The sequence below is a fragment of the Harpia harpyja genome, chromosome 4, assembly GCF_026419915.1.
Source record: "Harpia harpyja isolate bHarHar1 chromosome 4, bHarHar1 primary haplotype, whole genome shotgun sequence".
NCBI lineage: Eukaryota > Metazoa > Chordata > Aves > Accipitriformes > Accipitridae > Harpia > Harpia harpyja.
Genome location: NC_068943.1, coordinates 74,363,740 through 74,390,767, shown reverse-complemented (window position 1 = coordinate 74,390,767; position 27,028 = coordinate 74,363,740). Strand labels below are relative to the sequence as shown.

The following is a 27,028-nucleotide window of genomic DNA, read 5'->3' as shown; positions in this document are numbered from 1 at the left end:
GGGAGCAGAATCCTTGCATCTCATCTGTGGTAGACTTACAGACAAGCCAGCCCAAGACTTCTCACAAGCACTGGAAGAGCTCACGCCAAGAACAAAATAGCTTTCAGAGGCAGGATAAAAATCTGACACACTAAGTGAAACACTTACTCTCCCCTCCCTCACCACGACAGGCCAAGCAAAGTCCTTTCTGGGTTTGGATCCCTGGAGCACAGACTTTCCCAAGGCCAGGACAGCAAGCTGGGCAGGGTGTTAGCTACAGGCAGTGACCAACAGCCCCACGGATCAAAGACGACCTCTTCCTCGCTCTCTCTCTCGAGTCCAGGGCTGTTGGGTAGTTTGGGAGGAAACAGAGCACGTGATAAAGGCAGTGGGACCAAGCTCAGCAGAATCTGACTCTTCTCAGTGCATGAGAAGCATGTTGCTGCCCTTTCTAATTTCTTACCTTCTGCTCAGGCACCAGAGAGAAAAGATAGCAGCCGGTGCAGACAGAAGTGCCCTGAGACTGCCTGTGTGCAGAGTCTGGACATGCCTGCTCACGTCCAAAGCTGCTCATACCCACACCAACTTCCTACTCCACTTAAGCCTTAAGTCTGTCCTACCCCACAAGTCACCATTATCTGCTTTATCTGAAAGACCACCGCACCTTTGTATTTTCTAAGTAACTTCACTAAGAATTCAGATGCAGCAGCCCTACCCCACAGAAACTACGCTCAGCTTTGTCGCTCGCTTCTCAAATGCACAAAGCATTTCATAAAGTAAGTTACCAAAACTGAAGGCCTAGTGCTGAAGTTTAGTTTCTGCACCTGAAGCTTGGAAAGGCCCCCACCCACATGCAGGGAAGGCGATCCTGACCGTGCTGGGCAACCAGCTCTGTCAGGATGTCTCTACACCACCGTCTGGCACGGCACAAACAGAGAAGGTCCAGGGTTTAGGTTGCTGCAATCCAACACGCTTCCAGGACCACAAGTGGCACGTCACATCTTTACCAGCAACAAAGTGTGCATCACCGGCCAGTCCCAGGCACATACCGCTCATGCAGAGATTGAAGGGCCGGAGGACTTCACGTCCCCTTTTACAAGGTGCGTTATCTAGAGTTCACTCCATTAGGAGGGCAACAGCTGGAAGTGTAACAGTGCTGAGCGTGAGGGCACACGGCAGAATCCCGAGGGGAGCTGCGAGGCAAATTCTCACCAGAAGGAACCCTTTGGTGCATAAATTGTTCATGTAAATACATCTGTCCCCTTACACTGAGTAGTCTCCCCAAGCTTACCCAAACCTTGGACGAAGACTTCAAGATACTTTGAATAACCACACCACACTCCCCCCCTCCCCCGACTCCACCAGTCCCCAGAGTGGGAATTCATCACAACTCCCATTTAAACACTCCGCTCAGGCACAGCAGTCGTGCACCTCCTCACCAGCATTTGCGAGACGAGCTCTAGTCTCAGAACTCACACGTTACTTACAGCACAAAACACCAGACCACTGGGTAGGCTTCCAGGTACTTTTAATATGAAATAAACAATTATTTGGGTGAAATTTGGTTTTGGGGGTTTTTTTATAGTCAAGAAAACATTGTGCAGCCTCAAAGATTTGGGGGAATTTTAACAGCATTGCAACTTTTCTGTTCCTAGAGCCAGTAGTAAGGCAAAGAAAATCAAATCTGTTTTCCACTCGCCTGTTCATCTTTGCAGAAAAGAAAACAAGCACAAATGCCCTTTGAGAAAGGGCAATACACAACAGGAAACACATGTTTTTATAGCTCAAACCACTTCTACATTAGTATTTTTCTTCATCTTGTTTTTTGTCATATTGTTCCAAGTGGCAGAACATTGGTTTAATTATTTATTTTGGGGAGGCAAATACGCAATCATTTGAAAACCTGTAAAATTCAACCATAAAAAAGGGTAAGTTAAATATCTGAACAGTACTGATCCTCTTGTTATCGATCCCGTAGACTTTCCTAATCAAAGAACAAAAGGAATTTGGAAGAGTTTATTAGAAGATACAGGTCCTAGTTTAACCGCTAGGGTAGTGCTCTTTTTCCTTCAATAAGGTCCAGAATGAGGACTTATGGCTCCTGGTTTAGTGCATATGAAGGATGATCAAAGCGCCATATGAAGGCAGCTGGCTGCACAAACAACCAAACAAAAGATTAAAACCAAAGATCTCCACATAACTGATAAATGGCAGTAGCAAAAGACGGAGACAAGAACAAAACAAAGGAAAAAGAGATGATGATAAAGTAAGGAAAATATGTCCAAAGATCAAGGACTGAAAGAAGATAAGTAGGGACCAGAAGAGGATCTTCTAAAATTCAATCTAATCACATACAATAACAGAATACAAAGGAAAACCTTCAGTTACTATTTTATTACAGCTGTACTGAAGAGATGAAAAAAGTATAATCCAATAGTCTGCCAAAGGCACAGACTCATCTTGACACAGAGGACAACTGCACACGGATTGCATAATGTTCTGGAACAGCCAGACTAGTGAAATTATCAGCTTGATCTTAAAAAATAAAGAGCAAAATCTGGGTTAATGAAATTTCTCAGCACCATTAAGTGTGGTGCACAAAAAACCCCATGAATGAATGAAAAAAATAAGATTGCCTCTTCCACTGCCTCGGCAGAGCTCTTTGCAGCAAAGCCACTTAGTGTACTGCTCAGCCACAGCTCTCCCAGCTACCACCTTGTTGCATACCTTGCTGGAAGTTTTAATTTTTTTCTGTTTTTTCCTGCGTGAGGGAAGGTATGTAGAAACTCCAGGGCACAGCAGCAGCCATAGAGGTGCCGTGTATCTCATCCCTGCCTTAGCCAGATCCTACACCACAGGCATACGACTTCCAAACCTCCAAACCCCAGCAAGGTCAATGTGTTCCTCAGTTCACTGCAACCTTTGATAAACCACAGGGCTACGTGGATGACCTTAGATACGCACATCAGCTTCAACGGCAACTAAAAAACTCCAAACAGCAAGCAGCCAAGGCAATTTTCAGATCACCTACTTACAAATGAGTAAGAGCAAAGACTTACTTTTTTAATCTGCCATAAATTTTGCATGAACCAGCAGGCTTTACATGTCAAGTCAAAATTTTAAGTAAGCCTAAATATTATAAATAATTACATTTGCAATATTAAATGAGGTCCTTTAACAAGGTAAATGAACATCTTGAGTTCATGCTTAGAAATTCCCCTTGAAGAGTTTAATAACATCATAAGCACTATCAACACTCCGGGGGCAGAAGAACAGGGAGGGGTTGAGGAATAGAAGATTTTTTTTTAAAAAAATAGTAATAGAACAACAGGAACTAAAGGAAACATACAAAAAAAAAAAATCTCTGAAATGAAGGATTTAAGATTAAGTATTTGCTAGCTTCCTTATCTTTCATACCAACATTACAACGAAGAAAAACCTCAAGTCCTATTTTGGACACAATTCTCACAGTTATCCGAACGTGCTACTGCATGGTGTCATTATCAGACATTACTCTAATTGAACTTCCTTCACTACACTTCAAATATTCAAATTTACTTATCCTTTACACCAGATTCTGATGTTAAGGTCTCCCTGCTGCCTAACTGTCTGAATGAAATTCAATCTCTGATATCCTGAAATAGGATCTGTCCCAATCCCACCAAGGCTGAATTGCTATTGATTGTTAAAAAACAGAGCAGGGGAGGGTTGAATTCCCCTCACTGGAACTGAGTGAGGTCAGGTATTTGGGCAGTTTTGAGTCTGGCACAGGCTCTTAGACTGGAGTCCCACCTTCCTGAAGTCTCAGCAAAGCCCCCAAATAGCTGCCCTTTGGTTTTACACCTCTGACAAACAGCACCAAACACAACATTTGAATTCTCTATGTCATGTACTAACCCTTATTTGTATGCTTAACAGAAGTATGCCTACTCTGCTTTTTAATGCTACTTTTTTCTGCTGTAAACCATCTTCCCTTTAGATTCTGAAAACAGTAGATGAATTTATTGTTTTACTTGAATACCTAATATTACTACTATACAGCAAAATTGTTAATTTGCCACACCTAGTTCACTAACTCCTTCTCCATGACGGGTTTGATTTTCAGAAATGTTTCCTTGCATTTGCCAGCCCCAAAGAGATATCCAAAAAGCAGACGACTATTTCTATCATACCCAGCATGTTTATTTTCTACCAGACTTAAAGCAGGCTGTTTCAAATTCTCATTTGGTAGGGCTGATACATACAACCAAGGAAACAAGTTTTAAATCTATTAAAAACCAGGCTGAATTTGAGATTTTTTTTTAGTCTATTAGTCTACTCCTAAGAGAATTCTTTTTATGGATTTTTTTTTTTTAAATATGCCAGAATTAGAACTAAGGGGTTTACAAGAAAGCCCTCCTCATCACTTAATGCTGTTAATCAACAAGGCTTTTTTTGGTTTTAAATCAGAGATGAGAAAATAAGAGTTTTCAAAGGCAACTTTCAAAAACATGTTTTATTTCTCTCTCTAGGTCTGCTTAGGCACAGGTGTTTCTCAGTGGGAGCTGCTACTGTACTAAGAGCTTTTAACCAAATGCCCCGTCTAATGATGTAGATTAGGCCAGAGAAAAGCAACTAAAAGGGAATTCAGCTCATGTAAAAAAGAGGTTCTTCTCAGACAGATGGTGGAAATAATAATAATAAAGGGAATGCAGATGATAGAATAATGGCTGATAGCAACAAAATGTATAATGTAATACAGTCTTCCTAACTGCTTTGAAACTCTCTATGGCATTGTACTGTGTATTACTGATAGTTACTTTCTACCATACCAGAAAAGTGAACTATAGGCAGGAAACAAACTACATCAAAATAGTAACCACAGTAAAATCTTAACCAAAGTATCATCCCAGTTACTTATCGCTTCTCAGTGCTTCTCGCCATTGAAAATAAATTCTCGATCCATATTGCATGCTGCTGTCACTTGGAAGTGAGGGCAGGGATTGAAGTGGGGGGTGGGAAAAATGGTAAATAAATCAAGAATTTGCATAAACAATGCATTTATTGTAACTTTACCATTATAACCACAAATGCTTTAATTGCGCTCTCACAGCAGTCAGAGCTGGCCCCCAATTATCTCTGCAGGTAGGATATGACACATACCTGCCAAATCCAGGAGAACGCATGTGTACTTACTTATTTTTATTCTTCTAATTTTGCAGTTTCATGGGCCACTCTCCGTTGTTTTATTGATCTCCAGTAGTCTGCTCAGTCTAAGCTGGTTAATGCTGACACACAGATAGGAAGTAATGACAAACTTGCTGCCAATTAGTTCTACCATAATCCATGCTAACCTAAGTATGTGTCTTGAGGGGGCTGAAGAACAAAAACACCAGGAGCTATTGTGCTTTGTAAACAAAAGTTTCTCTCCATTCATTAAAGAGGTATTGGGTAGTAGATTTCAGTGTTACCCGCTTTTACTCATAAAGCTTCCTCACATCTGAAACGTGTTAAGGCATCCAGCATTGTCCAGAAAGCAACAGCGTTGCACAAACAAAATGCATATTATGCACAATTATTCAACTACCAACATCCAATTGTGTTTTATGTTCCTTCCTAGTCCCTACCTACTTCAGAACAAGACTGGGATGGGGGAAGCAGGTAAAGCCCTGGATTGTTTTCAAAAGCGGAACAGATTACACTAAATACTGATGAAATGTGCAAGTAGCTCCAAGAAACTAGGCAGTCGCTGGCTATACACAGGTAAAATGGCGACACCCAGTGGGAGCACCACTATATAAAATATCTGCATTAAAAGAGGTATGAAGAAATGTTACCCTCTCCAGGTTTTGGGATTTTTTTCTTTTCTTTTAATAACAGAACTGCTACCTAATTTGGGGATCTGTAGATTAGCTTTGGGAAAGAAAGAAAAAGAGATGCATCTCAGTTACAGAAAAATAATGTTGCGTCCAACCGTACTTCTCCAGAATGGCCTCAAAGAATTTTTACATTGCTTTTATCCTGCTATGGCTTAGCCCCAAATATTTTTTATTCTGTTCCAATCTCTCCAACTCAAAAGGTGACTAGGTATTAACTTCCCACACAGCCCTTAAAGAACCTCCCTCATTAAAATAAGAAATTATACCTGGTTTGTTCCATGAAGTTGAGGCCAACAAGTGAGATTGGTTTAGGTTTCAACACACTGCCGCTTTAAAAATGAATTTAATGTGCCTTACCATCACCAACGTTTTCAGCCAATCAGGTGCTCAACTCTTGAAAGCTATGAGCAAATTTTACATCTGATATTTTCAGTAATTACATTATGGTCTTATGAAAACCTTTATTACTCCATAAATGTACCAGGCTTTTTGAACTATCATCAGAAGTGTACAATGTCCAACAGGTGCCTTAAACTGTAACTAACAAGCTCAAGGAGCATGAACTGGAAATGTTGGAAGGCCAATGTACCTAGGCACAGGCTGCGTAACCTGACTGTTTCTAAATCGAACTGTGTTGCACTGTTTGCTTTGGGCCCCCAAGAAACCACAAAGAACAGCAGCATGTAAGTGCAAACAAGACACCTCCTCTTTTCTCTTCCCCACCTCCCCAAAACTAGAGATGGGGTTTTTTTGAAGGAATCAGGCTCTGCTCACCTGTACAAATTACTAAAAGGTAGGTTGATCGTGCTTTTCAGCTTTAACTGGCAATACTGTATCCGTCAAGCTTCAGGCAAGCACCAACTACATCAAACTAATGGTTATGTGAAAATGGATCAACATTTTAGAACATAAGCTTATGATTTTTATATATATTTCTTCCCCTTCTAAAAGCATAAGGTTTCAATAGACTGTATTCCATCATCTCAGAATACAGTTTGGGGCATACCCTTAGTAACTCCTCTGTCCTTTTATAGAACATGTATCTTCTATAGCACCTACAGTTTATTTAGACCAGAGTAAAGGGGAAAAAAGGCATAGATGAGTGTTCAAGCATAAATTCACAAAAATAAATTCAAGCATAAGTTTCATCTTGTATTTATTTAGTTTTTACAGGAGGCACAATATACTTTTACTTTCCAAGCTGAAAGACACATAAATAAACCCAGTTCTGAAGAATCTACATCAAAAGCAAAGTACACAGCCACATCAAAAGCAAAGTACACAGAAAGACACATAGGATGCAGTTGGGGGGGGGGGGGGGGGGGGAAGGTATATACACTCATTTATTTTTTCTAACAGGTAAACCTATTCCCAGGTTCTAAAGCTCAAGATAACCAACCTGTTTTCCACAGATACTGTAACACAGTTAAAAACTCTCCTGGGTAACAGGCCCTCCAGACGAGCTCACAGCAGGCAAGTAACATACCATCCCTGTAGAAACCTCACTTGGGCCAGAGTGCATACAGAAATCGTGTGATTTGAGCCAGAAGAGCCCAACAGCTTTAAGTGACAGGCCCGGGATGCAGGCTGGCATCATCTCCCTAGGATAGCAGGTAAGCATCTGACCCTTCAGGAGCACAAGAGAAGCCTCCTCTCCCACCTCATCCTCCTAGAGAGGGGAACTAGTTCCCTCCAGAAACAAGCAACAAGCCAGCAACCCTCCCGCAGGCCAAGTCTTGCCTGAAGGCTTCCTACCAGACTACCTGGCAGAACCCAAAGGCCACAGAACACTGGCTCATGACTTTCACTCTTCCAGCCCACAGAAATAAATACCCTTACTTTATCCTTCACTTTCCCAAGTGCATTGGAATGACTGTAAGGATGAACTAAACTTAAAACATATGATGCAACATGTACTGTAGTATTATAAAAAATAATATGCATTACTAGTGGAATTCTCACATGAAGTATACCGACACAAAAACTGGGAGTAATTTTCTTAAATATAGCACATTATTTCACATCCAATATATGTAAACATCTGACATCCATAATTGGACAGGAGTTTCTGTTGTTACAGATGAATGCCCCAACTCATAAATTTAGAGCAAGTATCATTCTGCACCTTCCTCTATCCCTCATGACCATGTCTTCAAAATTCCAGATGTTCTGTAACTGCTACATGTCTCCCAAAGAACATTTTTAATTCTAAACACATAGGATACTAAAGAGCCAAAGCACAGCATTTGCTTATCACCAAAAAAAAGTTCTGTTCTTTTTTTAAAAAAGGTAGTTGTTTTTCCAAACTGTGATTTTTACAGGAATAAACAGATGACAGCCAAAACTTTCATTGATCTACAGTTGGAAAAAAAAAAAAAAAATCATTAAAACAAAAGACATAAAAGACTGCAAGATATTGCTTAATTATTGGATAGAAAAACATCCTTAAGCTCCCTTCATGTAATACAGTAAATTTCAGGCTTTAAGCAAATTTAGTTCTTTCTGGTAAATGATTGATATGAATGACTAATTAAAAAACCCCTCCGCATTTGGATGATACGCCCATTTGTTTTCTATCATTCTAGCTAAGCAATAAGCTCAAACTGCTGAGCATCCACAATGACAAGAACGGAATCCCACATAAGTTAATCCTAAAACTGCAACAGTAGCACTACTGCCAAACCAGACTATGTTTATTACTCAACAGACTACATTTACTCAATGCACTCCCAGGTCTGGACAAATACCTTGAGATATCATTACTTCCAAACTAGACGGTAACCATCACCTTACAGTTGCAGATTCTCTAGAGACTGGAACACTCTATTATTATTTCTATATTCTGTGTGTGGTGAGGACCTCTTTATATACCCATATGACTGGCATATTATGTACAACTTGGCACCTTCAAAAGAGACCCAATTCTGCTTCCTTGGACAGATGCAAAGATTTTTATTCCATAAATTCACTTTTCCTGCATTTCTGCAAAAGAAAAACATGGTTAAAGCAGGCAGAATGTACTATTTATTTTAGGTGCTAAACAAAACAATTACTATTACATGGTGTAAATAGTACTTCATGATGTAAACTTCTATGAATGTACTAATAACACGTAGTCTTTTATTAGTATAAAGAAGAAAAACCAAATGCAACAGTTATGACGACATGCATGTTTTAGTCTTATGTGACAGAACAGCAGTTTAAAAGTGTGATATGTGTTCTTAATACGGGTGAAGAGCAACTGCTCTACAATGTGTTATTTCGGTATATGGATTATAAAACTATTTTATCAGTTAAAAAAAAACCCTCACAAATTACCTAGTCATCTGTCTTCCTTTCACCAAGTCCGATCCATTCCTCAGTGACAAAAGGTATATTTAGAGCTTTATTTGACTTGGCATACAATTTTATGAGTGTTCTCTCTTATTTAAGATACTTAAATATACCAGAACAGTACACGGGAACTGACTAAAGTTATTCAACATTTGACAACACGGAACAGGAGAAGTTCATGGTGGAAGTACTACTGAGACAGCAAGAAAACTGGAAAAGTCGTGACAGAACTCTTCCCTGATTTGTTTTTTTGTCAGCAATTCCAACGGTAAAATTTACCAGCCTGAAAATGCCATGGTGACATTTCAGCTTCCTGAAATAAAAGTAACAAATCACACCTCCTTAAGGGGCAAGTAAGAAGTTCTGAATTCTTTACTTCTGGGGAGAGAAAGAACACAAAACATCAGGACAATGGATGCCTGAAGCAAGAAAGAAATAACGGACCCGCCTCACAGAACTTTTACCAGCCCAGAAGAGAGGCTTCCTTCCGCACTCACTCTCCTCCACCACACGGTCTCAAACCAGTTTCGTCAGCGAGCGCTCACGTCATGTCACGACAGCCCACGAGGTTCGACCTGCAAGCGCAGTTCGGGCCTTCCCTGCGCGGCAGGCGGCCGCCGGCAGCGCCGAGCTCAGGCTAGGGCCCGGCTGGAGGGGGACAGCCCCCCCCGGGCGACGCTGCGGGGCTCCGGGCGAGAGGCGGAGCCGCCGGCGAGCCCTCAAGGAGGGGAGCTCCATCGCTGCTCCGTCCCTCCAGGCCCCCCCGAGGGCCGGCCAGCCAGCCGGCCGGCCGGGCGGCGCCGACCCGACCCGCTCCGCTCCGCTCCCACCAGCCTTACCGCCCGCCCGTTACCTTCCCAGAGGAGTTCGCCGCCCTGCCGCCGGAGGAACTTGTACCAGAAGGGGCTGGCGGCGTCCTCGTCCGGCAGCGCCACCTCCGCCAGCCACAGCGCGGGCTCCTGGGCAGGCAGCGGGGCGGTCGGCCGGGCCGGTTGCATGGGCAGGGCGCGCTGCGGGTCCCACCCGCCCAGCTCCGGCCGAGAGCCGGCCACCAGCAGCGAACCGCCGCCCTCCGTCATCCGGGCCGGCAGCACCACGCCGAAACGGAAGAGCATGGCGGCGGCCAGCGGCCTCCGGCTGCGGGGGAGACTCCGCCCTTAGGCCGCGCCGCACGTCCGGCGGGGCGGGGCGGGGCGGGGCGGGGCGGGGCGGGGCGGCGGCCCCTCGTCCCGTCAGGGCTTGGCCCGGGCTGTGACGGGCGGGGGGGGGGGGGTTCGGGGCCTGTCCGCCCGCCCGCGGCTGAGGAGGCTTCCCTCCCAGAACAGGGGTTGGGAGCGCATAGCCTCCTAAAATTAGGGCTGGGACGGAGAGTTGTCTCTGCCGGTAAATACTAGGGTTTCCAGGCGCGTTATGTATACTGGCTTTGGCAAGCGAGCGTTACTGCTTTGTTAAATGAAGCTACTGCGATTTCTCCTGACAGCCCAGACTTCATTGAGTGCAGCAAACACATCATTAAATGACTGCCGTACGCGCAGCATCACTAACAAAGTTTAGCCTCAAATAGCACTTGAGCCTCCGTCATGTTGGTATCTTCTCTGCAGACAGGCAGGTAGTCGTGGTGAGACCAGAAATGCGGCATACGGGGGGAGATAGAAAGCCTTTTAAAAAATGCTGTAGCTCCCAACTGTGGGCATTCTGTTTTGCCCTTCTGGCTGTAATTTGGCAACTCCTACATGTAGCAATATTCAGGGCTTGCAAAGAATGACTGAGAAAGAGGATGCAATCCAACCATTTATAGGGCGCTCCTCTGAATACACCCATTTCAGAAGCGGTTAAAGGACAGAAACGGAGGAGTGGTAACTGTATTTAGGTCAAGTTCTGGGAACAGGATGAAGGCCTTTCAATGAGTCAAAAGAAATCCTGCCTCAAAAGATGGCTGCTTGTTTCCTGTGTTCAGGGGCGATGACACGCTGAAGTGTTTGCGCTGCCAAATTTAAGAGTGCTTTAGCTCATTTTCACTGATCCTCATTGAACTTGTGTAAGCGACACACCACCACTTCTCCAGACGCAACCAAAGCTAAGGGAATTCTGGCTGTCCTCCATGCATTTCTGCTAGCACCAGCCCTCGCTGTAGCACTGCCGCCTTTGTGGAACAGAAGCATTACATTTTAATCTTTGCCTTTGCTCAACCTTGCAGTCGAGTAACCCATAACCTATCTCATAATTGTGTCTTTCAAATATCTACCCCTTTACCATACACCTTCATTTTAGAATCATGGGCAATACAGAATGTAACAATGAACTTTGGGGTTTTATCCCAAAGTTCAAGCTTGACAGTAGCCCTAAAAGCACCCCAGCATATTGTGTCTATGTAAAACCATACGCTTCTGTTCGTTCCAGTCACAGCCCCAGCTAAGAAACTGCAGGATCCAACAATACATCTGATATAGTTTAGTTCCTGGCTGTTGTCTAAGCCCCAATGTAAAGAGAAACCAGCAACACGAGTACCTTCAGACAAACCTTAACTTCTTTGTGCCTGTAAGTACCGAGTCCTCATCTTAGACCTGTAAGCCATGTGGAACAATAAAAAAAATTGTTCTTTAGACTCTGATGTGCCAAATACTAGCTTTAAAAATAATCAGTCCATTTCTTCTCGAGGCTCTGCCTTAATCCATTTTGTGCCTCTCAATATTGGGTGTTAGATTAAGGTTAAAGATGACAGAAAGCGACAAACTTGACTTCCTGCTCTTTCCTCAAAACCCCTAGTTCAGATTAGGGTTAGCACAGAGAGGTCAAACAAGAAAGGCTGAAAAACTGGATTTATTGCTGGATCCTGCAAGACTGAAATAACAACTAGAACTGGAGATTGGCTTGGGACTCGGAAGTCCCATGGCTTGGGTTAGTGGGAATAGGAGAGCAATTTTTATTGATGAAATTATGGACTGAGAAAGGGCTGTAGACAGGATAAAATGGATTCTAGTTAGATCTGAGACTGGTGAGCTATAGGTACCATAAGGTTTGGGTTTAAGCTCAGAAGCAAAGGCAAATGTGTGGTTTTTCCATTGCTAGATTTGCATGGTCCATGGATTTGTCATCTCCTAAACTGGAATTTTAGCTAAAGCGGGGGGTGGGGTGGTGGTGTTACATTTACTGTTACTGGTTGGGCTTGCAGTTCATGAAGTACTTCCACTGTTGGGCCATTGCCATAACCCTAAATTTAGTTTTAAGTGTCACCCTAAGCCTCCTAAGGAATTAACAATAAACTAGTTTCCTTTGCCAAAATGACTCCTTATCCTAGAATTGCCTTAAAAGCCTTCCCTATAATCCAGTCATCTTTTACTGCCACAAAATTTCATTTTTTTTTCCTACATTAATTTTCCTACATTTTTCCTCATTAAGTCCTCATTCCAACTTGGCGAGCCTTACAGGTCCCATCAAAAAGCTTTGGCATAAAGGGGCCAAAACCCTAATAATCAAGTTGCTTTTAATTGTCCCAGAAACTATTGTTAACCGTTCATTCCCATGGGAACAAACTACTTAGTGGTCTGTCTGAATTGTAATAATGTTGTGCCTTCGTGTCCTTAACAGCTGTTTAGGATCTAGCAATATACTTAACCTACAGCATCTACGGAGTGGAAGCCTCGATTTACTCAACTCTAACAGTAAACTAGCAACACAGTGATGCTTAGTGCCAAATTTATTTTAAAACCTTCGATTTATTGTCACTGGTACCATCCCAGGTGTTCGTCAGTGCTGACTGTGTTTCTAACTAACTAAACTGGAAGAATTGTATGAAAAAGACAGATTATTTTTCCACAGCATTAGTATCCAAGAAGGGGCTCTAGAGATCACAATCTCTGCAAGAATCAATTGCTTTGTGGGATTTCTCCTAAATTGTACTGATAGATCTAGCCTTATGTAATTTCCAGCTCATTAGCCTTTGTGTCTGGTTTATTATCCAAAATTTGTGCAGGTGGTGGAGATTTCACAGGAGGAATCACCGAGGCTCTGTACCAACTTAACATCAACAGTTGCGTCTTCAGTTTCTGCCTAATTGCTGTAGCTAAAAGGGTTCTAAGGGAAAGTTTGAATGTCCAGAAATTGGAGCTGTGATTACATTTATGTACATGTAAAACACGTTTAAAGGCATTTTCTGTTGCTGTGCACTAAACTTTTGCAGAGTCACAAATCTAACTTTCTACATAGGGCCCTACTGAAATACTAATGCTGAAATTCTGTGTTCATACAAATCCCATTGCTGTGGATGATTAACCAGGCAGGAGAGGCATGTTTATGGTTTTCTTATGCAACAGAAGTCCCTCTCATTTCTTACACTGCCTCTTCCTGGCATAAAATTCTTCTGGTATTTTTGTGAACTCAGAATTTTGAACCATTTGTTAACATTCAGGAAACTTGGACAAAGTATTACTGGCTGAAATTATAATAAAGAAACTAATTAGGAAGTTTGACAGTATACAGCAGACCAAAATTCAACTTTCCAAGTGGAAAGTCATATTTTTCTTCACAATTTTCTTATTTGAAAAGTGTCTACTAGGTATAGAAACAGCACGCAGTTATCTGGACAATCTGAACACTACTAAAATGACAGATAAACTTAATACTTCCATGCTGGGGGAGCCTGTGTCTGTAGTGTACATGTTCTTTACTGATTACAAACTTTTACACCAGGGGCCAGTTTGCTGCTTGGCACAGCTTTATCTGTTGTTGCTGTACAGTGATCTCAAATGATAATACTTCCAAGTAGGGAAATCTGTAGTGAAGTAGGAGTTTGAAAAAAAAAAAACAAAACACAAATACTGAAAGGATCTGGCTGGAGAAGGGAGGGGAGTGGGGGGTGTCTCTGATTGCGAGTTGTGGGTGATGTTTAGATTAGCTCTGCTCCTTCCTAGACTAGCCTTTCTTCCCTTTTTAGGTCATTTTCTTTCTTGTAAAGATACGGAGAAAGAGTTACTGTACAGTCTTGCTTGTAAAAGGGAAAACATTTATATTATGTGGTAAGCTGATTTGGAAGTATTGGTGATTTGGATAAAACATTCGTTGCTGAAAAATTTAGACAGCCTATGTTTCTTCAAAGAGATTGAACTAAATATAAATTATTTGCATTAGACTAGTTAAGACAACTGTTTTAAGAGAAAATTTATTACGTTAATAATCTAAACTAATCAGTGATCTGTGGATCCAAGCCTTCTAACTGAAGTCTAACTGTCCTTCTCATGATAATTCTGATAGAAGTTTGAACTAACACTTTCACTGTTTATTCTGATTTCACAGGACAGCAGCTAAGAAAAGAAAAGCTGAGATTTCACCTTTCTACTCCGAAGGCTGAAAGAAGACTAAGCAATTTAAGAACCTGTTACCAGATAAGCACTGCTATTCTTATTTTTTAGTTTTAGGTGCTGTGTCAGAGCAGTGATAACTGCATGAGCTGTTTTAGCTGCTGAGTGCTAGGAGCAGCCTTTTATGCAGACTAAGCTACACAAGTTCTGGCATGACAGATCATTTTAGGAGTTGTGTTGGAAAATTATATTGTAATAATAGGTAGGATACTACAGGAGATTATTTTCACATTTGCACTGGGTTTTGCATAGCATATTTCCTTAAAAAAAATAGTTTGTTATTTTTAGAAGTAACTAGGCAGCATAAATACGCGGTAACATCACAGTAAACATTACGGGAACACATCCAGGAATAACTGTTCTGGTAGGTTTGTTTTTTCAAAATCCAATAAAAATATAAAGCCATCTCTGCATCGTCCCCAGCTGCAAATGTTTTGGGAGCTGGAGAAGGTCCCAATGTATTTCAGCAGAGGGCCCTTTCAGCATGCCGTATCAGCCTCATCGATGCCCAGATATCAACAAATACGGCAGACAAGCCCAGCACACAGCTGCCTTCCTGCTTCGAAGCGACCCACACAATTCTTGGAGGGACGCTCCAGGCCAGCCTTGCATATCTGTGGAGCGTCTGCACCAGGGTAATATGTCCCCAGGCAAACCCAGGGTTCTGGCAGCCCTAACAGCAATGTGACTCTTCTGCCTGGCACAGAGGGACAGGAGAGAGGCCAAGGATATACTCGGAGGGCTTGTGTAAACTCCTATAGGAGAGTAAAGATTTGATGACTGCAGAGTCACTTGAGCTTCTTAAGTGAAAACCAGTATGTAACAGTAAATCATTACAATGCCAACTCATTATAAGGTACCTTGTTTGAAACCAGCCTCTTACTGCCAATGGTATATCAAGTTTCTTGTTAAAATACCTACCTCGGCGGGGGGTGGGGGGGGAAAGCGTTTCAGCCCTTTTGAAACAAGGCACAGCGTAAAAACAAAACACTTGACTGTATGGAATACTAAAACTTTATTCCATTAATTAGGACAGTACAATCTGACCCCAAATTGATGTGCAATATGACAGATGGATTTTTAAGTAGAAGAATGTGCCTTTTTTTGTGGACACTTACATAATCCTTCCACTTTCAAAAGCAGATGCACACAGACCCCAGTAACTGTGCTCCAGTCTAATGCACCATCTGTAACTGGAGTATGGTTTCAGTGTGCTTAGGACCCCCATCAAATTACTGCTTGACAGAATGTTCCTGTACATTATATACCTGTGACCATTTTAAGAAAAAATTACTGTTTAGTTTTCATTATGCAGACATTTTTCTTGCAAGTGTTTTAGGTATGGCCAACGATATTTCAGAAAGTCATACGCAGCATTAGAGGGCAAAACATTTGGCACAGTCTTTAAGATCATAGCATCACTTAAGTATTATAAGTTATGCCTAATTTGCTATCTTCAGAATATAAATTACTAAATTACTGATCTTGAATTCAGGAACAATACAAATCCAGTTGCTGTTGTGTAAAAGGTGAGAAAATGCACTTGTTAGTTTGCAAAGCAAACATGGAAAAGAAAGTGAAGAAAAGTTTCTTCTCAATATGCTCTTAAGCAATACATTTCTAGCTTCAAAGCTGACTGGAACTTAAAGTACAGCATTAAAAACTGGAAGTCTTGCAGAAAAGTCTTCTGACTAGATTTTAAGGAAGCTAGAAATAGAACCATTTCATTGTATAGTAATTAAACAGCTTTGTTCCCTTTACTCTTTTTAAAAAGAGTAAGCAAACACAAACTGAGGGATGCTACCCCGCAAGTCATGACCTGTATAACAGGAAAGGGAACAGAGGATGAAATGTAGAGATGATTATTCATTTGAGTATACAATTCTCAGTGATTACTATGTGCTTCTCATAATACAAGAAATCCAACTTATTGGTGACTGACCTTACCAATCAATTTCTTTCTCCAGATATATTAAAAAATAGTAACAACTTAAAGCCTTTTTCTTAGACTGAAACTGGATTAAAAAAAAAAAAAAATCCGGAAGTGGTCTTTAGATAAACAAATTATCTTTAAGGTCTAGGTAAAGTGGCAGCAGAAAGAAAAAAAAAAAAAATCCAGAAACCACCCTGCTTCGTACCTGACAGTCCCACCACACACAAAAAGTAAGAAGAGGTTGTATCATCAGCCAAATCTAATAAAGAAGTACATTTAATGCTCAAATGTATAATAGCATACAGAGTATCTACTCCATTATCTTCTTTCCTTGTATGAATATGTTGCTGTATCACTGTATCAATCCAATACTTTGCTGCTGCTTCCTCATCTTCTTGGTTTCATGCATTTACCAATTTTTCAACTGCACATTTCTTGTTTCTCTTTTAAAGGAAATTTATTTCAGCTTATTTGGCAAGCTTCCCTGAATTCACTTACCTGACACAAAAATAATCCTTGCTAAGGAACAAACACTGTTTTCATCCAGCCGTAAAGAAACCCTTGAAAATAGGAATTGCAGTCTAGTATGAGAGTGTAAACAGCCTGAAACTTAGCAACCTTCCACAGGTCATGGCAACAGCTCGCAGCCAAGAGCCAGATGATGTGTATGACATACTTTGGAGACTAGATCATAGATGGGGCACTCCTACTACTTAATTTGGTGTGTGTATGTTGCTGTGTACCATAGTGACCTGTTTCCACTTGAGCTTGAGTTGTCCCACAGATGCCTTCCCATTAGCACAGCCAGTCCCTCAAGGTAACCCCAACACAGAAGCCACAGCCGGCTACTCAAAAGCTGTACCTGGCCCCTAAGTCACCACCAGCTGACCACTTCTTGGTTTCTTCTTCACCTGTTTTGAAGGAATAACAGTTTGGAGATCAGCCCAAAAATAGATCAGTCGTGTTAATGAACAATATTACAATAGCCTTTGAAGTACAGTATGTACTTCAAATAGTCTCCTTGTAGAGTTACACTTGCATTACACATATATCTTACATCGTCTTGAGCAGCTGTGAGCACACTTCCATTTTCAAATGACACTGTCTTTCTCAGTACTTTTTGCTCCTTACTGCATGAAGATAGAATTATACAACCTGTCTGAAACTTCCTATGTCTTCTCCCCCCAAAGTGGTGGTAAGTTTACCGAAAAACAGCGCCTAGATCTAATTGTCCTACTTACAGATTCCTTCTTGGTTTACTTGTATACGTCAGGTCATCTGCACATTCACATAGGCACAATATTCACAAGCTAAGATTGTTATGGAAGGCTTAGTACTATACAAAATATTGTTGCCAAAAGCCTTTCCTACTCCGAGATAAACCTAAATAGAAAAGTTCATAGATTCACAGATTAGTAACAGGCACTAATTTGGCCAAAATTGAATAGTTCTTGAGTATGTCACTCATGACCTCAAATTCCAGGTAAGTGGAATTATTTTCTTAAATTATCAATTAGTTTTTGCTTCATAGCAAACTCCTTGTCTGGGAAACTTGTAGAATAAATCCTGATCTGATCTCTCACTTTTCAGGTTCCTACCCATAAGACAATGAAATGGAGTTTTTAAAAATATATTTATATATGAATTGTTGGAACTAGTTTGCATCAAACTAGTTCCATACAAACTTCAAGCCCTCTTTGAGTTCCTGCGAGCCAACCAACCTTTCTTTGTAGTGTGCAGTAGTTCTATAATGTAGTACAATATCATGTTCCAAGTTCTCAAGAACGTGATCTTGTTTAAAAACCAGTTCTTTACACTGCATACATTTATGAGTATTTTTAACTTATTACTGATTACAGCTATCCCAGTGGTTAAAATATTCTTAAGGAGGAAAAGGGAAAGGGAATAGAACTATTAGACCGGCCTGATGACCAGTCTGGATAGACAGGAGCGGCACAGTAAAGCACTTGATGAGCAGTTACTAGATTTCCTTTGAAGCATCCACATTTCAAATGACAAACTGAAAGCAACAATTAAGCTCTCTATTTTCAGTTCTACTGTAAGTATGAAGATGCAAATAAAATAACTTTTTTTTACCTTAGTGATCAATGATACTGATACTGTAACTATTCACTACCCTGACTGCATTAAATGGCACAAAAAATAAACTGTATCCTTCAGCATTTCAAAAAGATCTAGGTGTGATAACTCAGTCTATTGCTTCCATAATCAGAACTTCTGAGAGTATCTGTCCTGACCTAGTGAATACGACCGTATTGCACAGTTCCTCCTCACCAGGAACAGCACTATATTAAGTGAGGTACTGACTGTGTGTTCCAAATAACAGACCACTTACGTTTGCTTTCTGAATTACCTCATTTTCAGCTATACACCCATTTCTTTCAAATTACATGGATTCTATCAATATATAATAACCAACAAGCTAAAATAATTGACAGCGTTTTCTTCAACTATATTTCTAAGAAGTGATTATGCACATAAAAGGCATATTTAACATTTGCATGTTGATTTGCATATTCTTCTTAGTAACTATCTACAGGTACTTGTTTGCCTGTTATCTACCATTCTACTGTGGGACAGAAGTTAGAAGTCTGGCAAAGTTATCAACGTCAATACCTTCAAAAAAAAAAAAAAAAAAAATCAAGCCTGTTGCCACGTGTGACCAGTTGAATAAGCCATGCTACAGCATGCTCAAAGCCAAGCACTGGAGGCGAGATGGCAGTCGCAGACCTATCCACATTCATACACAACCACCGTCTGAAGGAGAACAACTTCAGTATTATTTTATTCCAGAAAGATCCTATACTGAACAGGCACAAGACTTACATCTTTTTAGACCTAATACTGCAAAAGCTGAGCCCACCATTGTTTGCCTGCCAAAGTAACGGAGCCAAGGTGGCATATTCTGTTGGAACAACTAAATTAGATTTATCTTCTCATGCTTTTGCTTTTCCTTTTAGTATTTTTAAGGAGAGCGCACAAATCAGTATTCATATCATTCTGGTCTCCATATCTTTGTAGGGAAAGTTAAACCAATCTGTCTTACCAAATGAGGTTCTCTGACATTTTTAAACACTAAACCTTAAAAGGTAGGTGTTTCTTTCTTCATATTTAAAAAGCGTAAAATAAAAACCACTGACTGTTAGTGCCTTCACTTACTAGTAGAAAGATTCATAATGACTCCAGCAAAAGCATTCCGATTTGGAAGCCTAAAGCTAAGACTTTAATTATTAGAGGTAACAGATAAACCAGTACCCTCTATTGATTTTATCAGCATAGAAAGGGTTAAGTCACTCTGGAAATACACCTTCCATTTTCTATGCTTTTAAGCCATATATTTGGGTATTTAACATTGGTGCAACTTTCAACTTAAGACTTTATGAAAATAAAACTAATTGCTGTTTCTAAAGCTATTAAATAATGCTCTTTAATATAGTTTAGGCTAGTATGACTGCAAATTAGGAGTCTCACTGGGGACAGCCAGTGGGATATTATTTTTAGAACAATACAAGGAAAATAACAGAAATTAAGAAAAAAGGCAATAGTGCAAAGAAACTGTTCACTGTCTGTACTACATAGACTTCAAGAGCAGCTAATAATTTTTCTGCTGCCACTCTCAGCCATGCTTTTTGCAAAGCTCAATGGATTTCATTAAAGTTCACATACAATCAGCTCAAAATTTAAAGGGGATAATTAAACTTCAGCTCCTGATTTAGATAGGATATAAATGTTTTTGAACATTGCAATTCTTCTCTGCCTCTCAGAAATGCTTGCAAATATAACAACTTTTTCTTTAAGGACATGTCCTCAACCAGAGAACTACAGAAGGGAAAGCTACTGAATTGTTACTTGACAGCTGACTAGAGTGATGGATGAATTGCACATTATCACCTAGAAGAGCTTATTTCAGACTTGGAGAACTAGTACTTTGTTCTAGAATTGACACATATTTTAAGCAGCAACCAGTATGACCTGGATTAGAACAGGCTGAAAATTGCATGGAAGTCAACTGAATCCACTCATTTCCCCACAAACACGTCTTTTATGTAAATTTAGTAATAGCTTTATCATACACCAGAACATGAATATGTACAACACATATATCCCTGTAGCTAACAAACTTAAGACTGTTCTACTGAGAACAAAAATACTCAAAAATCTGTGAAAAGTTGTATTTACATAACAAACCCAACTGGCATCACTTTTCACTCCAGTGCTTCTGAGTCAGATAAACAAGTTGCTGGCAGTCTTTCCTAAGTAAACATGTTCTGTTACGGTTTCTGTCCATACCACTAAGAATGAGTGGCTTTGTATTACATTTATTATTCTGTATTTATTAATACTTGTTTTGCAGTGGCATCTTTGTTCAAACATTAGTACCTGCATAAATTGAAGGAAATAGAAACCAACATGTTTGATACACTGATCCAACTAAACACAAAATGAACTCTGCATGAATTTCACAGAATTACTGTAGTCATAGCTTTACCTCACTTTACCTCACTTTTATCTCACTTCATTTCAATGTGATCACATCTATACGATCCATAGGGAGCAATAAATAGTGATTTTTTTTTTTTTTCCCCTCACCCAAGTTGCATTATGGACGAGTTTGTCAGAACATCCCCTTGAAGCCTAACAGCAACTTTAAAGGTCTCTGATATTGGCATCAAACAGTGTTTTGAAAAAAAACATTACTTCTATTGTTAATCCCACTTACACCGATGTAAAAACCCAATAGACTAGCATTTAATGTCACAGAGGGCAACAGAAGTGACAGTAAATCTGCTGGGAGAGCGCATTTGGCAATGATGGGATCACTGACAGTACAGGCTAGATGTTGGCTCCTAGCATATCCCAAAGCAATTCCTCAATCAAATTATTTGTGGAGTAATATGTCATTAGCTGAGTTACAGTAAATGACCAGATAAATCCTCTCAATCTGTTCCAGCTGCAAAGTATAACACATCTGCTAACACTACCATGATGTCTCAGCTGATTAATGGGTAACTCATTATATTGCAGTAGCTGGCAATTATAAGCTATGTGGTCACATGTGTCTGGCAGCAGGTAACTCCCCTCTCATGGGTGAGTCCCCAGCTAATGATGTGCAACTGGTAGTGTTCTCCATACCTTCTCCAGTCTCTCCTCAGCTTAGTTTCAGCTTGAGCACAACTCTCAAATTTTACCTCTGTGAATGCAAGTCACTCTAACCTGACACACTGCATAAAACTTTGAAGAAAAACATTCTCATATGATCTTCATGTAACCATCAGGTTCTTGCTCAAGATCCAAAGTAGCACAGCACGCTTCAGTTGGCCACTAGTTAACTTTTCCCTGAGCTCTGTCAGGTCACCACAACTGCCAGGGAATACCCAAACACTTTGTGTGTTGTTCTCAGTAACTACCAGAATTAACACTAAGTTGTTCATCCAACTTCTGTCAGTTAAGAGTGGCTTAAAGTTCAAACAGAATATTCCAAAGGCAGGCTGTGCCCTAACTCTCTCAAACCTACTTTTCCTGAGAGTATACCTGTAGTCAGAACAAAATTAAAGACCAGTTACAATTTATCTTGACTAATTGTCAAAGCATAAATTATACCATATTCTCCACCTATTTTGAATATTTCTTACTGACACTTTATTTCACCTATGGATGTTCTGTCCAACCTTGTTTAACACACCTAGATACGAGGTAACTATTTCATACAGGTTTCTCTGTGTTATTCTGGGAGTGCTTAATGTAGTGGAATAATTTAACATCATTCATTCTATGAGGAGAGAAGGGTGAAAGCAACAGAGAACTCAGAAGCAGCTCTCTCAGTGATTACAACGTGAGAAACAGTGCCTTAATATTGAATGTTCATTCTCTACTTAATTTGGAGACAAGACAAACTGGATCTTCCACATTGAAATGCCCTAACCATTCAGCTGTTACTTTGAACATCTCGCTTGCTTTCTTGACATAAACCATACCAAAAAGTTTGTGTTTCATTGCAAAGGAGAAGGAAAATATAGATAAAAACCTCATTTTTTTTCTGCAAAACAATTGCAGCTTTCCAGTTGAGTATTGCTGAGTGACATTAAACCACAGAGCCCACTTTACCCCATCATTAACACTGCAACCCTGATGACAAATCTAATTAAGGCTTCAACACCTGCTCTGGATCAAAACCCCAAGTCCAAACTGTTCAACCACTTGAGTAAGAGGAAACAAGGAAGTTGGCTATTAAGAAGTGAAATCTTTTGAGTGGTGCTATTGTTGCTAATGCATACTATGAGTACATATGCATTCAGTAATTTAAAACCAAGTGCTTTTTAGTCTGAGCTAGGACCTTCATGACATGGTCAGACCCTTCCCTCTCATGTAGCAGGGATGGTGCTCGCCTCTCTTGCTGAGTCACAGGACCTCATCATCTCATATATGGTGCAAATCAACACAGTAAGCCTTGGATCTCAGCCTCCCAAGCCCTTCCGTGTTCCTTCCAGCTTCCAAGCCCCACTGGAAATGGCATAAACAGGCATATGGAGGATACATCTCAAGTAGCTTTCCAGTGACTACAGAACAGTCCTTTTTCTACACACATAGGATTTCTCCTTTTGAATGGAGACAACCACACCTGAGAAACAAATTGCCACACAGTCAAAAAGAGGTGAAGTGCTTTCTAATAGGTTTTGCCCTTGGGTCTGGTCTTGGCTGGCTGCCAGACACCCACCCAGCCATTCTTTCACTCCCCCTCTCCAACAGGATGGGGAGAAAGTAAGATGGAAAAGCTCCTGGGTTGAGATAAGGACAGGGAGATCACTCACCAATTACTGTCACAGGCAAAAAAAAATTGACTTGGGGAAAATTAAATTTATTGCCAGTTAAGAGTAGGATGGTGAGAAACAAAGACAAAACTAAAGACACCGTTCCCCCCACCCCTCTCTCCTCTTCCCAGGCTCAACTTCACTCTTTCACTCCTGACTCTTCTATCTCCTTCCCCCCACAAACAGCACGGGGGGATGGAGAATGGGGGTTGTGGTCAGTCAATAACAGCTCCTCACTCCTGCTCATTCCTCCTTGCACTCTTTCCCTGCTCCAGCATGGGTTCCATCCCATGGGATACAGTCCTTCACAAGCTGCTCCAACATGAGTCCTTCCCACGGGCTGCAGTTCTTTAAGACCTGCTCCAGCGTGGGTCCCTCGCATGGGCTGCAGTCCTTCAGGAGCACACTGCTCCAGCTTGGGTCCCCCGTGGGGTCACAAGTCCTGCCAGAAAACCTGCTCCGGCGTGGGCTCCTCTCTCCACGGGTCCGCAGGTCCTACCAGGACCCTGCTCCAACATGGGCTTCCCATGGGGTCACAGCCTCCTTCAGGCATCCCCCTGCTCCGGTGTGGACCTCCCTGGGCTGCAGGGGGACAGCCTGCCTCACCATGGTCCTCCCCAGGGGCTGCAGGGGAATCTCTGCTCTGGCACCTGGAGCACCTCCTCCCCCTCCTTCTGCACTGACCTTGGGGTCTGCAGGGCTGTTCCTCTCACATTTTTGTCACTCTTCTCTCACAGCTGCTGCTGTTTTCACAGAGGCACCACCAGCTTCCTTGATGGGCTTAGCTTTGGCCAGCAGTGGGTCCGATGCAGAGTAATCTAGAACCAACTGCGTTCAGCATGGGGCAGCCCCTAGTCTCTGCTCACAGAGGTTCCCCTCTCCCATCCCCACTACCAAACCCTTGCCATATAAACCCAGCACAGTCCTGTTCAAGACAAAGCATGCCTCACACTCTCAAGGAGGAAGGCCTCAATCTTGGATACACATACCTTAGGGTAAATCAGATAGAGTAGTCTCCTGATTTCAGTGGCAGCAAGACAATATCCCAGGGAAGAATGTGAAGTATGCACACAGGGCAACATTTACCTGGGGGGAATCTGCCATAAAGGCTAAATTTTCTAAAATCATTCAGTGGAAAACATAGCCACCAAAAAGGCTGTTGGCTTCAACAGAAGGGAGGCAGATGGTCACATGCTCAAAAAATGTCCTTGTGAAGAGACAAGATCAGATTAACCTGGTGATAATGAACAGAGTTTGCAAGCAGAAACAGCATGCTAAGTCCTTGAGTAAGTTTTCCTGTGACATGACTGCAAAAACCACAGAATGGCCCTTACTGCTGTGTAAAGGGCTACTAAATGCACTTTTACTAAACTTTGGAGAGCCTCCCGTTCTCAGACCACAAGCAATAACCAAGGATCACAGGGACTGTGTCAAACCTAAGCACTGAAGAAAAACTTTTCAACTTAACCAAAGTAGACCAAGTTGCTAGTCCTTTGCCTCCATTTAATTATTTTGGAGGAGAGCAGGCACGCTTAACTCTTTGAACATGAGTCCACCTGCCATGACTTGCTTTCCAAAGGAGAGGAGTTTAAGAAGGAGTACCCACAGAACGTCTCATGGATTAAATCGAGGAGCAAGACTCCAGGAAGTTCTAAAAATAAGGCAGGTTTTTGTTGCCTCAGCCAGAATAAGAACTATTTTTGTGGTTACAGTCTGCCTCTTGCCCCTACCACTTTGAGAAAACAGACATTCTTCAGATATCCTAATCAGATGATCAGAAACAAATTTAATGATCCAGAGACTTGCCCCACCTCAGATAGAAAAGATAATGATTTCAATATTGGTTAACATTAGTTTGTGATACCCATGTGGCACATGTTCCAAATTACTTGAAATGTGAACACTCAAGCATAGAGACAGTTAAGTGTTCTGGGGGTTTTTTGTGTCAACTTCCCTGCTAAGTATAAAAGCAGCTTTTCCTATGAAACCTGGACAGTACTTGAAATAAAAAAGACAAAGTGCAAGACATTACACAGATAAGCACTGACATGAGGTGAGACTTTAGGTTCAACGTGACTCCTAGAAAACTGAAGAGCTTCAAGATGGTATGGAGGATCACAGCTATAGATGAGAATTGCCCTTCTCCCTATCTTCAATACAGGGTTGAAAAGACCATCTCATTGCATCCGAGGTATACAATAACCACCAGAATCTTAGTAAAGACCCCCTACAATCATGACAAAGATCAATGGTAGAATCTTTTACTTGAAACTGTCTCAGCCCATTAAACACCTATAAAAGCCCTGAGAATTTTTTCAGCTATTTACATACTTGAACTAGTCAAAGAGAACAAAAACCATCTGGATGATAAAATTAGCAAATCTGGTATCACTTAAGTTTCACTTGAAGATCAAAAGGACAGTAAAAAGGTGACACTGCCAATCACACAGCTTTTGTAAATGTGTTTTGGTTTGGTTTTGGTTTTCATTAGAATGATGCAGCATCCACTATATGCAGCAGATTTCATTTGAACAAAATATAGAAAATAAGTTTTCTATTTACATGCCAGGCTCTCCTAACAAACATTAATGAACACTGTTTATATATAGAAACAGGACAGAAACCCATCACTGATAATTTTTCTATTTGTTGGGGTGGAGGATTTTTTGTGAGGGTTTTTTTCTGGTTGGTTGGTTTGTTTTGTTTTTTAACCTTTAACATAAATGCTTCTGTGTTTATCCAAAATGGCATCAGCTGAAAAATATGATTACAAGTTGCAACTCCAGTTAACTGAAGTCCAAGTCACAGGTCACTTAGACTGAACCTGTTTTATCACAAAATACGGAAGCAATTTTGCGTTGTGTGGAATCTCATCCACTGAGAAGTTAGTCTTACTGCACTGTTAATTCAAGAACATCCTACTTATCTGCATACTAAAAACTATGTGCACAGTGAGATACTATATAAAACTCTTCTTGCTTAGAAGTAAAGCCACTTGCTTAGGCAACAAGGCATCCGCTCATCCCTTACTCTTGAAACACACAATGACATGAAACTCCAGACAGCTGATGCTCATAAACAGCTGCCACAGTTCATAACAGTCATATTTTACCTTAACCAAAGTTCAAAACTCATTAAGCGGCACATTATTTCCTGTTTGCTGCAAAGGCCTACAGAATTACATCTGGAACACAACTATATGATGACAATACTAAAGAGTATACAATATTCAGAACATTACACAACATGTAACAATCAAACATTAACACTTCTGAACAAAGTCCAATGTATATTCGTGCCAGGTCGTTGATTGTTCATTTGCTAACCAGTCACATAATCAGATTAGTTTTGTTCTGCAGCCTACCCCTTTGTTGGGATGTTCATGTGAAAATACTAACTCAACGCAACTTTCATCTTGCTAGCAGAATTCTCTCCATTTATATCACAATAAGCTTGAAGATAGCTCTTTTGTTATATGCTTGAAAACATACCTTAGGGGCAGGGAAAAAAGCAAATCTTAAATGAAAAGCATGTATTACAATCTGTTTCTTCTGTTCCATTTTTTTTATATTGTAAAATTCTCAGTTCAATATTACATTATGACACTGTCAAACTGAACTTTTCCTACTACTATTTTTCTGCAGCTCATTCGTATTATGAATTTAAATAAATAAATAAATGTCAGCACAGTTTAGGATGAAACTAAGCACCAGAACACTGAAATATCCTCAAGGCAGA

At 40.9% G+C, this 27,028-nt stretch overlaps 1 protein-coding gene and 1 long non-coding RNA gene across 6 annotated transcripts in view; both read right to left on the bottom strand.

Moving 5' to 3' along the window:
- The window catches only part of EPM2A (EPM2A glucan phosphatase, laforin), a 42,256-nt gene extending 31,937 nt beyond the window's left edge, over window positions 1–10,319 (bottom strand). The window contains exons 1-2 of one of the 5 annotated variants that reach the window (XM_052784808.1): window positions 10,024–10,156; window positions 8,743–8,819 (exon numbers count right to left, since the gene is read on the bottom strand). Coding sequence is in view for 4 of the 5 variants with exons in the window: in XM_052784803.1 (XP_052640763.1) it covers window positions 10,024–10,285 (262 nt within the window). In the remaining variant the exon portion in view is untranslated. Of the gene's footprint in view, window positions 1–8,742; window positions 9,856–10,023 lie in introns of those variants that run through there. The other 4 variants (XM_052784805.1, XM_052784807.1, XM_052784803.1 and 1 more) reach the window with 4 other exon arrangements.
- Window positions 10,320–15,523: 5,204 nt separating this feature from the next.
- Window positions 15,524–20,957, bottom strand: LOC128140638 (uncharacterized). The gene is made up of 2 exons (XR_008234797.1): window positions 16,959–20,957; window positions 15,524–15,795 (listed from the first exon to the last, which is right to left on the bottom strand). It is a non-coding gene; the product is annotated as an uncharacterized LOC128140638 (long non-coding RNA).
- Window positions 20,958–27,028: the final 6,071 nt, after the last annotated feature.